General features: G+C 38.0%; 1 protein-coding gene across 31 annotated transcripts in view; it reads right to left on the bottom strand.

Annotated features, from left to right (window-relative positions):
* Window positions 1-13,013, bottom strand: part of MLLT10 (MLLT10 histone lysine methyltransferase DOT1L cofactor) — a 222,768-nt gene that overhangs the window by 121,648 nt on the left and 88,107 nt on the right. For 24 of the 31 annotated variants that reach the window (XR_010146821.1, XM_063781470.1, XM_063781476.1 and 21 more), the window contains 3 exons: window positions 10,919-11,022; window positions 8,457-8,550; window positions 6,173-6,268 (listed from right to left, as the gene is read on the bottom strand). Coding sequence is in view for 29 of the 31 variants with exons in the window: in XM_063781470.1 (XP_063637540.1) it covers window positions 6,173-6,268; window positions 8,457-8,550; window positions 10,919-11,022 (294 nt within the window). In the remaining 2 variants the exon portion in view is untranslated. The remainder of the gene's footprint in view (window positions 1-6,172; window positions 6,269-8,456; window positions 8,551-10,918; window positions 11,023-13,013) is intronic. The other 7 variants (XM_016962749.4, XM_054660813.2, XM_063781466.1 and 4 more) reach the window with 1 other exon arrangement.

Raw genomic sequence — 13,013 nt, 5'->3', positions numbered from 1 at the left:
TTTCAACCATACTTGAGTTTACACTAATAAGGTAAATCTTGGAGGATAGACGCTGATCACCAGAGGAACCAACCATGTGATCAGAGATTTGGAACTTTAAGTCCTACCCCGGTACCTCTGTGGAGGGGTGAAGGGCTGGAGGTTGAATTCAATCACCAATGACCAACGATTTAATAAATTGTGCCTACATAATGGGAAACCTCCAGAAAAAATCTTAACAATGAAGTTCTAAGAGCTTCCTGATCAGTGAACACAACCAGATGCTGTGTGGGTGGAGCACCTGGAGAGGGCATGGAAGCTCTACCTACCTCCCCATAACTTGTCCTATGTGTCTCTTCCATCCAGCTGTTCCTGAGCTGTATCCTTCACAATACATAAGTAATAAAAAATAGTGTTCTGGAGTTCTGTGAGCTATTCTAGCAAATTACCTAATCTAAGGAGAAGGTTGTGTGGAACCCCCAATTTATAACCAGTTGGTGAAAAGTACAGGTGACAATCTGGGACTTGCAACTGGCCTCTGAAGTGGGGGCAGTCTCGTGGGACCCAGTATCTATGCGATCTGCACTAACTCTGGGTAATATCAGAACTGAATTGTAGGACACCCACTTGGTGTCCACAGAGAATTGGGTGACTAATTGGTGTAGAAAATAATAACACATTTGTTGCCAAAAGTGAAATTATAGAACAGCAGCATGCTTTCCTTTTACTAATCAACATTAACTAACATTAACAGGCATAACAAATATTAGAAGGCATTCTACAAAAATAATAATTCACAATTTGAACTCTTAGTGACTGAATTTAATCCTGATAGGCACAGCTTTAATTAATTTTAAATATATGCTCTGGTTCCTTTTAAAATATATACCAAATTTTCAATTTTTGCAGAAACATCCTTTAATCAGCCTGGGTGGTGGCTAACGCCTGTAATCCCAGCACTTTGGGAGGCCAAGGCAAAATTGCTTCTACGCAGGTGTTAGAGACCAGCCTAGGCAACATAGGGAGACCTCGTCTCTACAAATTTAAAAAAAAAAATTGGCCGGCATGGTGGCATACGCTTGTAGTCCCAGCTACTCAGGAGGCTGAGGGAGGAGGATCCCTTGAGCCTCGGAGATCAAGGCTGCAGTGAGCTATGGTGGTGCCACTGCACACCACCCTGCGTAACAGAGCGATACTTCATCTCAAAAAAAAAAAAAAAGGAAAAACAAAAGAAACAAGAAAAAACAAACTATCCCTTATTCGAAGCCATATTTCACCATTAACTTTTCTTCTCTCCTTGCTCGCACTACAGTTAGTACCTAACCAGTGCTAATACAGCTTGAATCACACAGAGCTTCTCTGAAAAGCAAAGGCTATATATTTTTAAATTTTTCCTAAAACCATATGAAGTTGTAAGTTAAAAGTTATTTCATTTTTAAATAATTTGGATACCACAGTATTTAATATTAAACATAAAATAACAATATCACTTATTTATACTTCGATAAATAGTATTTTTAAATACACAAAGAGAAACAGATGCCAGGATCAATGCGGTGGACCAGGCCTGAGTCACGACAGAAGAGGGACTCACATTCGTGGGAAATGAAACTGGTCTTCTCTTTCACCCCACGGGCCCCTCGTCTCTCCTTTACGCCCATGGGCAGTGCATGGGAGGCAGGGGTGTGGAATCCCACTAGACCTCCCTGCCCCTGCCATCTCCCTCGTGGCGCCAGTGGGATTGGGGGCGGGGGGGGGGGGGGGGCAGAGGTCGGTTCAACACAACAGGCACACCTCGCTCACCTCCTTTTAAAAAATTAAATTCTTGGCTGGGCGCGGTAGCTCACGCCTGTAATCCCAGCACTTTGGGAGGCCGAGAAGGGCGGATCATGAGGTCAGGAGATCCAGACCATCCTGGCTAACACGGTGAAACCCCGTCTCTACTAAAAATACAAAAACATTAGCCGGGCGTGGTGGCGGGCGTCTATAATCCCAGCTACTCGGGAGGCTGAGGCAGGAAAATGGCGTGAACCTGGAAGGCGGAGCTTGTAGTAAGCCTAGATCGCGCCACTGCACTCCAGCCTGGGCAACAGTGCGAGACTCCGTCTCAAAAAAAAAAAAAAAAGGGGGGGGGAGCGGGGGGGCGGATCACGAGGTCAGGAGATCGAGACCATCCTGACTAACACAGTGAAACCCCATCTCTACTAAAAAAAAAAAAAAAAAAATACAAAAAATTAGCCGGGCGTGGTGGCGGACGCCTGTAGTCCCAACTACTTGGAAGGCTGAGACAGGAGAATGGCGTGAACCCGGAGGCGGAGCTTGCAGTAAGCCGAGATTGCGCCACTGCACTCCAGCCTAGGCAACAGAGCAAGACTCCGTCTCAGAAAAAAAAAAAAATTCTTGGCAGTGTATGGTGGCTCACGCCTGAAATCCCAGCACTTTAGGAGGCCAAGGCAGGTGGATCACCTGAGGTCAGGAGTTCGAGACCAGCCTGGCCAAACCTAGTCCCTACTAAAAATACAGAAAATTAGCCAGGCGTGGTGGCAGGTGCCTGTAATCCCAGCTATTCGGGAGGGTGAGGCAGAAGAATCGCTTGAACCTGGGAGACGGAGGTTGCAGGGAGCCAAGATCGAGCCACTGCACTCCAGCCTGGGCGACAACAGCAAGACTCCGCCTCAGTAAACAAACGAACAAACAATTTTAAAATTGTAAATTAAAAAAAAAAGAAAAATATGTGCCAGAATGAAGGCAGATAAAAGAATTCAGAAAGAAAGTGGTTCAATGTATATCTTATGAACAGTATCACCAAAATTTAGCTCATAATATACAATACAGATGCTCCTCACCTTACAATGCAGCTACTCCCAATAACCCCATCATAAGCTGAAAATATCCTGTTAAAAATGTGCTTTCAACTTACAGTATTTTCAACTTACGAAAAGTTTATCCTGACATAACTCCATGGTAAATCTAGAAGCACAATAAATGCATATTGTTTTCATACCAGTGTAAAGTCTAAAAATCATAATTCAAACCATTTCAAATTGGGAACTGTCTGTTTTAAAAATACTAATGTCTGACCTGATTATGAGCATTACCTTTCAATGCAACACTAAAAACATGCTAGGCATATTTTCAAGACAACTCTACTGAACATAAAAATCTTAAAAGAGGGGCCAGGCGTGATGGCTCACGCCTGTAATCCCAGCACTTTGGGAGGCCGAGGCAGGTGGATCACGAGGTCAGGAGTTCAAGACCAGCCTGACCAACATGGTGAAACCCCGTCTCTACTAAAAATACAAAAATTAGCTGGGCGTGGTGGTGTGCACCTGTAATCCCAGCTACTCAAGAGGCTGAGGCAGGAGAATTGCTTGAACCCGGGAGGCAGAGGTTGCAGTGAGCTGAGACTGCGCCACTGCACTCCAGCCTAGGCGACACTCCAGCCTAAGCGACCAAAAAAAAAAAAAAAGAAAAGAAAAAGAAAAAGAAACTTAAAAGAGGTAAGGAGGGAAGGAGAAAAAGATAGTCTGTAACACTCAATCTTTTAACTATAGTATCACTTATAATCATCCCATATTTTTAAAGTCCTTTCCCAAATATTCCCAAGCCAAGCAAGCATGTCTAATAATAAACTTACAGTATGTTTCCTTCATTTAGTGTGCTTACTTTGTAGATGACCAGTAAATCTCAGTTATTAAAAACAAAATGTAAAAACAGATGCAAGCTTGACAGCAAAAACTCAAGTTATATTAAACTTATATATGCGAAAAGTAAAATCCAAATAGTATTTACATACTTCTAAATATTAAAGCTAAACAAGTTTGACTAAACGTGTTTTTTAATCTAGCATCCACTCAACCACCACAAAAAATTCTTAAAATACAAAATTTAATTCATTCCCAGAGCAATAAAAGATCTATACGTGTAGTCATCAGCACTATATTCATTCAACACCATAACATATTTAATAACTGTCCTTCAAATAACATGATAGGGCATATCTTAAAATAAATACGATCATATAGTAAGCGCTTTTTATACAACATAATATGCATGAAATGGCAGAACAGAAGACCATTAATAGTGAGGCTTCCCTCTTCACAATTTATAATGAGCCCTGCCTAAGAATCTTTAGTTGATGACTTAAAAAGCTTAAATAAACTTTCATGGTGCTTATTACTAAAACTGCTAATTAAACCAACTCTGCTATTTTTTATCAGCAATCTAATCAACAATAAACAAGACAGGCTCCTACTACCGTCACTTTATTAAAAAACCACCTCAAAAAGAAATCCAGATATACATGTTTACTTGCTGCCTGAGATCTAAAAAAAGTTGTGTGTGTGTGTGTGTGTGTGTGTGTGTGTGTATGTCACCAGGCACAGTGGCTCACGCCTGTAATCACAGCACTTTGGGAGGCTGAATCGCATGATACCAGGAGTTGGAGACCAGCCTGGACAACATGGTGAAACCCTGTCTCTACTAAAAATACAAATAAATTAGACAGGCATGGTGGCATGTGCCTGTAATCCTAGCTACTAGGTAGGCTGAGGCACGACAATCACTTGAACCCGGGAAGCAGAGGTTGCAATAACACGAGATCACGCCACTGCACTCTAGCCTGGGCTACAGAGTTACTAGGGAGGCTGAGACACGAGAATCGTTTGAACCCAGCAGGCAGAGGTTGCGGTAGACTGAGATCACACCACTGCACTCCAGCCTGGGCAACAGAGTGGGACTCTGTCTCTAAATAAATAAATAAATAAATGCCAAACAACAGCCCTAAGTTATAATTATTTCACTCATGATAGAGAATTTACTCTCAAAACTACTTAAGTTTTTACAATGTTTACCTTGAAAAAGCACTAACTCAAACCAAATATTTTTTTTTTCTTTTGAGACAAGAGTCTCGCTCCGTCGCCCAGGCTGGAGTGCAGTGGCATGATCTCGGCTCACTGCAATCTCTGCCTCCTGGGTTCAAGCGTGATTCTCCTGCCTTAACCTCCTGAGTAGCTGGGATTACAAACAACCACCACCAGGCCTGAATAATTTTTTTTTTCGTATTTTTAGTAGAGACACAGTTTCACCACGTTAGCCAGGCTGGTCTCAAACTCCTCCACCTCCCTCAGCCTCCCAAAGCGCTGGGCTTACAGGCTTGAGCCACCACGCCCAGCCCAAAATGTTTTTAAACAATTATTTGTTGGCATTTACCAAATCGTATTTACAAATTTGAAAATGATAAGAGATCTAAATTTTAAATACAGTCTGCAGAAACATTTCCAAAACTAGCATATACCAACTTTCTACGAAGAATATTCTTTTCCATTTGACAATGTCCTTTTTATCTTCACTTCCTTAAACACAATTCATAATAGATTCATTTTTAAGAGACAGGGGTCTCACTCTGTCTCCCAAGCTGGTGTGCACTGGCACAATCCCAGCACACTACAGCCTCCACTCAAACGATCCTCTTGCCTCAGCCTCCTGGGTAGTTGGGACTACAGGCGCCCACCACCATGCTCAGCTAATGGCAATATGTTCTTAAAGAACATATTAAAGAACAAATTAAGTACAAATGATTTTCCAGTATTATTTTTTAGTTTATTAAAAAGTATTTCCTATAAAGCAAGTAAAAATGTAAGCGGGAAAACAGGCAAGTCAGAAAAAGACAGATTAGTATTTAGGCAAGCTTTTAGTGTTTTAATTAAAAGACAAAATATTCTCAAACAAAAGACATGACATGTAGCCACTAGAAAAAATTAATAAACCAGTAGCACCACTGAAAAAGAAAAAATAGCCAAGAATATATAGAACTTCAAAATTGTTCTATTATAAAGGAAAAAAGCTGATAATTACTTACAGGCGAAGTAATCAGTTAATAATATATAGCAACGAACTATTATTGCTGAAGTCACCTAAAGATTTCGCAAGATGACCACAGTAACACATGCAAGAAATTTCCCTCATGCTTTCAGTAAAGTTGTAATCTAAATTTTCAGTTGCAATGGGTAAAACCATATTCACAAATATGGCATTAAACCTATCATTTCATTAAATACTCTTTATTAGCCAAAATGTTTCTATATTTCAATGTCTCCATTTAACTATCAAGAATGTAATTTTATCTAAAAAGGCAAAAAAAAATTCTATTAAGTAGATGTGCTACAAATTTAGCAACAACAAATCCACTTACTTTTTTCTCTTTCTCATGATGTTTATCCTGAGAGTGAGAGGAAGAATCACTTAAACTTTGATCATATGACCTATTAGATCCCCGTTTGCTCTTTTTCTAAAAAAGAAAATATATATACATATATGTATATGTATATAAAACTTTTTAAACGAATCTTTTTGTTAGGCTTAAACCAATTCAACTATAAAGTATTTTTAATGTCTACTGAAATGTTTAAAAGTCTATTTCAATCTATATAATCCAGTTTAGACACCATTCATATATCATCCATTGCATTATAAAAGAAAATCTAAACATTAATGCCATATTTTTATAAATTAATTAAAATGTGTGAAAACAGATCATCTATTTTCAAATAAGCTACTATATATTTTCAACATCAGCTTAAAAATAAAAAGTTTCAATAAAAAGAGAAAATGCCGTATTAAAAAAGGGTGCCAAGACTAGAAGAATAGAAAGGTAAATATTTGAAGTGTTACTTTATGCCACTAGGAAAAGCAAAAAGACTTTTAATCTTATACCATCAGTATTAAGGTATACAGTTTTCTAAAAATTTATCTCTGCAGTTCAATAAATAATTCCTGCACATTTTATTTGATAGAGCAAATAAAGAAAAAAATTTAAAAATTAAAGGAAATGTCAGTATTAGATTCATGCACTTTTCAAAGCATTACTAAAAAGCATCACACATTTCTGTTTAAAACACTTGTACCATTGCATAATTAAGTATGAAGGTGAGAGTTATTTGAGGTGTTTAAAAGTTGGTACCACATCTAATTGGTGTAAACTAGATAAAAATGACTATAAAGAAGTTCAAATTCCATGCAAATGTAAAGATTATACAATCTTATTAAATTATTAAACAGATATTTTTCCCAACTATCAAGTGGGATAACATCATGTCTATAATTAGCAATAAGAAAATTCTATTTGCACAAACTTCAAAATCCATTTTTTTATTTATATCATCTCTCATTTAGAAAATGAGTATTTCAATATGCTTATTACACCTAGGAAGAAAAATTTTCAATTTTATAATCTCAAAATTTTTGTTAAGTCATTAAAATAAAGCATTCAGCATCAAAGGATATACAGATACACACTCTTAAGTAATTCGTATACAAGAACCAAAATATTAGAGTCCTAAACTGCTCATTTCATAAAACAGGGGCCCCTTGTAGTATTTATTTTCAAAAGAAATAGCCCCATTCACAAGGGAAATATAATAATTTAAAAATTAGAAACTAAAAGAAAAATAAAGAAGCCTTAAACCTTCAGTGTATTAATATCTACCATTAAAAAGAATGAGAAGTAGATACTCGGGACTTCAGACATACTGACCCTTCAAAGGAACATGGATACAAATATGTAACACCCAATCAAATGTTACTAACTCAATCACCATGATCCTGTGTGACAGCAAATAGTGATCAAATCTAAAGAATTCCCAAAGTTGTATTTAAATATATTTTTCTGAAGGTTTTTAAGCAAGTTACAAAACAGCCTTACTTCAGTTTTACTATTTCCCAGTAAATAAAAATGAAAATAAATAAATGGGTAATAGTAATTAAGCAGAAAATGAGAAACAAAGTGATAATCACAAAATGTAAAATTGGCACCAAAAATCCAATTAACTAAAGACATTAAAAATATAAACAGTTTCCTACAGATTAATTTTTTCACTAAATGTATACCAACATTCACTATCAATATTTATATATTTTATTTTATTTTTTTATTTACTTTTTTTTTTGAGACGGAGTCTCATTCTTGTTTCCCAGGCTGGAGTGTAATGGCAGGATCTCGGCTCACTGCAACCTCCACCTCCTGGGTTCAAGCAATTCTCCTGCCTCAGCGTCCCAAGTAGCTGGGATTACAGGCATGCACCAGCACACCCCGCTAATTTTGTATTTTTAATAGAGAAGAGGTTTCCCCATGCTGGTCAGGCTGGTCTCCAATTCCCAACCTCAGGTGATCCACCCGCCTTGGCCTCCCAAAGTGCTGGGATTACAGGTGTGAGCCACAACACCCGGCCTAATACTAATATATATTCTAAATGAGAGTACTTTAGAATATTCACCTTTACAAATACACCGAAGCAAGCAAAATCTTTTAAAATTACTATTAACAGATCTATTTACTTCCAATAAAGAACATGCTAAACACAATCTCCAGCCAAAAACTCAAGGAAAAAGGAACTGTTATATGCTTTTTTTAATAAAAGTGTCATTCTATTGTCAAAACTAATCATAATCATTTCATTAAATCCAAGAGAAATTCTTACCAGCTTACTAAAATGGTATTTACAGTAGCCACAGTATTGGACATTATCGGCACCATTACCTTCTTCTTCACAAAGCAGTCCAGCAAACTGAGCGCTGAAAATAAAAGCCAAGTATATTTATTGATATACTAAAATCACAGTACCTGTATATATAAGCAAATAAAATTTACTTCCAATCATTCATGCTCTGAGAAAATAACATCTCCTAAGAAAAAAATGAGAAAATAAAAAGCTTTATTCTCGCTGTGACCAAGTGTATTTCACTCCAACCTGCAACTGATCTTTTTTTAAAGTTATATTTATGGCTTAAAACAAACTCTTCACACATCTCTATTAGGATGAAGATGTATACATGTTTTATGTCTCCAAATAGATATTAAGTTTAAGATACATTCTCTTCCCCCTCAATCCCACCCCATCAGTTAACACTTTGTTTTACTTTTTCAATCTGTCACACGTACAAATGGAAAGGCCATTCCTCTAAAGGGCCGAAGTGATGGTATTTAGCCCACGGATGCAGATTACATAACCTTACAAGGAAAACATGCATTCACTCAAGACTAAATTTGCAACTCTAAGTGCTTTAAGTCACAGCACAATAAGCGAGATAAACATAAATTGTGCTTTTCAGTAAAAAGCAATGGAAGAAATGAAAATGAAACCTAATGTTACAATATTCTTTTTTTTTTTTTTGAGACAGGGTTTCGTTCTGTCACCCAGGCTGGAGTGCAGTGGTGCAATGAAAGCTCACTGCAGCCTTAACCTCCTGGGCTCAGGCAATCCTCCCACCTCAGCCTCCCAAATAGCTGGGACTACAGGAGTACACCATCACACCTGGCTAATTTTGTTTTTATTTTTAGTAGAGATGAGGTGTCTTGCTATGTTGCCCAGGCTGCTCTTTAACTCAAGCAATCCTCCCACCTTGGCCTCCTAAAGTGCTGGGATTATAGGCATAGCCACTGCACCCAGCTAATATTCGTTTTGTTTGTTTTTTGTTTTCGTTTTTTTTTTTTTGAGATGGAGTCTCATTCTGTCACCCAGGCCAGAGTACAGTGGCATGATCTCAGCTCACTGCAACCTCGGCCTTCCGGGGCTCAAGCAATTCTCCCATCTCAGCCTCCCGAGTAGCAGGGATTACAGGCATGCTTCACCATGCCCGGCTAATTTTTTCATATTTGTAGTAGAGATGGGGTTTCACCACCTTGCCCAGGGTGGCTCTGAACTCCTGAGCTCAGGCAATCTGCCCACCTCTGTCTCCCAAAGTGCTGGGATTACAGGCGTAAGCCACAGTGCCTAGCATATTCATTTTTAAAAACACAAAACGCTGAAGTTCTAATCACCATCTTTTCAATTTGACCTTTCACACTTTTAACATTCCAAAATTATATTAGTATACAGATCTCATACCCCAAAAACTACTTTCATCTTTGAGAAATTTGGTACAGTCATTACGAGAATTTATAAAAGTCAAAACCCGTTTTCCATTTCACAATAGTAGTATAAAACAGATTTCATATAACCACACACTAAAAACTCAGGAAATGAGCATGTACTTACACTGGCAGTGAAGCATAGACTGATTCTTAAAATTAGTGCACAGATTATTCCCAAACTTTTTATTTGGAACTGTTACCTATTATGTAAAATATATTGTTGTAAATAATTTTTGCCCTTGAAATTTTGTTGCTGAAAGAATATCTTTTTTTTTTTTTTTTTTTTTTTTTGAGACAGAGTCTTGGTTTGTCGCCAGGCTGGAGTTCAATGGCGCAATCTCGGTTCACTGCAAACTCCACCTCCCAGGTTTAAGCGATTCTCTTGCCTCAGCTTTCCAAGTAGCTGGGATTGCAGGCATGTGCCACCACACCTGGCTAATTTTTGTATTTTTAGTAGAGACACGGTTTTGCCATGTTGGCCAGGCTGGTCTGGACCTCCTGACCTCAGGTGATCCACCCACCTCGGCCTCCCAAAGTGCTGGGATTACAGGTGTGGGCCACTGCACCCGGCATGAAAGAGTATCTTAAATAAGTTTTTGAGAAGTCGCCATTGTAATATTGAGAATGACAGTGGTTACACTACTCACTTGAGACACAGAAGGTAAGGAAGTACTATCATTCACCGAATCCTTGTATTCAGACACTGCACTAAGCTTACCTAGATTAGCTCATTTAATCATAATAACAAATCGAAGGATAGGTAATCAATACCAAAATTTTAAACAAGACGAAACTGAAGCTTACAGAGAATAAAACATCAGAACCAGAGTCCACTTATTGCAAAATCACTCTGGTAAATACATTCAGTTATTAAAATTATCTTTATTACAAATAAGTAAATGTGAACATAGAAACTATACCAATAAAGTTTACCATAATTAATGTTTGAGTATCTAAGTCTTTAACTTATGATTGTTGCGCAAGGTATTTACCAAGTTCAGTTCTGTGCAACAATGGAAACATCCTTACCATGTTACATGGAAAGCCTGTCGACATCCATGTTTATTACATGTCATGCAAGCACCAGTGGCTGCTTTGCTTTCTCTTCCTTGTTCATCACAAATGTAGCAAGTCTTGGGGTGAAAAAAAAAAAGACAAAAATCATACATGTTCTTAACATGAATCAGAATTTTACAATTATCTTCAGAAATGAAGATCAGGTATACTAAGTAACCTATCTTAACTCAAAATATGAATTCATTTTGGACAATAATCTAATTTTTGCATATAATACAAACAGAAAAATATAAACAAAGACATACAAATAGTCCTATTAAAAAAATTCACAAAGGCATTATCTTCATCAGTCTCACAAACTTTGCAAGACAGGAAGACTCTTCCCAGGCACTGAGGCTGGCGGGCCAGGACACAGTCTATCACACCTCTTCTTCCCAACACCTTGTCATCAAAACTGATTCCTGTAACAAGGGTGTAAAAACAATGTTTATCTTTCCCCTCTGCAGGAAGTAATCATATCTAAGAGGGTTTGAAACAGGGTATTGGAACCTAAGAGACAAATAACAGCCCTACACGAATTAGCAAGGTTTAGGTCATTCATTTCCACTGTCTGTGAGGAATCCTATACGGGTAGGCTGTCATTCAGCCCCACCAAGCTGACATATGTGGGCTACAGAAGAAGATACTTTAGCTAAGTAGGTCAGAAATGCCCAAGAGATACAAAGGCAATGAACACCCCGAGAAACTTTGACTGACATCTTCCATTTTCCATGTGCAAGTAACTAATACGCAATATTAACTTCTCACAGCTCAAAATCATGGCTGGTCATGTGACAGAAGACTGAACTGCAAAAACAACAGTCTGTAAGTATCGGTGTATAAGGAATAAAATCAGCAGACTGCAAGTTGAGGATACAAAAAGTTATGTCTAACTACATATAATCAGGTGATACATGTTGAAAAAGAAACTAATTTCTAAATAGTAATAAAGCATAACCTAGCCCAACTTCAACACAACCAAATGGTTTCATTCACTCTGCACTGTGGTGCCAAATAACACCATGCAACAATATTTACAAGGACACAGAAAAAAAAAAAAAAAACTAATTATCTAACTAGGTACATGATTTCAACTCCTCTATTGAAAACCTAGGATTCTCTGGGCGTGGTGGCTCACACCTGTAATCCCAGCACTTTGGGAGGCCGAGATGGGTGGATCACCTGAGGTCAGGAGTTCGAGACCAGCCTGGCCAACATGGTGAAACCCTGTCTGTACTAAAATCACACACACACACACAAAAAAATAGCCGGGCATGGTGGCAGATGCCTGTAATCCCAGCTACTCAGGAGGCTGAGGCAGGAGAGTCGCTTGAACCAGGGAGGTGGAAGTTACAGTGAGCCAAGATCATGCCATTGCACTCCAGCCTGGGCAACAAGAGAGAAACTCCATCTCAAAAAAAGGAAAAAAAAAAAAAAAAAAGAAAAAAGAAAGAAAAACTAGGATTCAGACTCAACTGAATTACAAACATCATTTTATACCTCTAAAAAGTAAAATCCCAAATAACAACAAAACCTATCTAGACACACTGAATAAAAGTATTCCTAAGTACTAGTTACAATGGAAGAATTTAGCATGCATTTTTGCCTACAAATGATCAAAAAAATTTAAAAAGAATAGAGCACATTGAAACAATAACACTCTATATGGCAAAATTTGGGGAAAATATGCAAAAGAGGCCTCAAATACCTCAGTAACTTCCAAAGAGCTGGCAGTGAATAGAAATCATTACTTAACCATCCCATAAAACTTAAAAATATGATAATTTTTATTTATAAAAAAAAAAAAAAGAAGGGGGGTGAAACATCCAGAATGGGAGATCTCCTCCCCAGAGAAGTAACCATTTCACAGGTGAAAAACAGTCAAGTAGTCTCTGGAATTGTCCTACCGACATACAGAAAAAAATTTACCCAAGTAAATCTACTAAATCTCAATAATGACACTAAGAGTCTATAGCATTTAAGTCACAACGTGCTCCCAGCATCACCACCCCAACAGCTCCCTATGACAGATGGTCCACTCTAGATGGTGTGGCCAAGAAGATGAGGG

This window comes from Pan troglodytes, chromosome 8 (genome assembly GCF_028858775.2).
Source record: "Pan troglodytes isolate AG18354 chromosome 8, NHGRI_mPanTro3-v2.0_pri, whole genome shotgun sequence".
NCBI lineage: Eukaryota > Metazoa > Chordata > Mammalia > Primates > Hominidae > Pan > Pan troglodytes.
The sequence above is the reverse complement of the archived record's forward strand: the minus strand, read 5'-3'. Positions and strand labels throughout refer to the sequence as shown.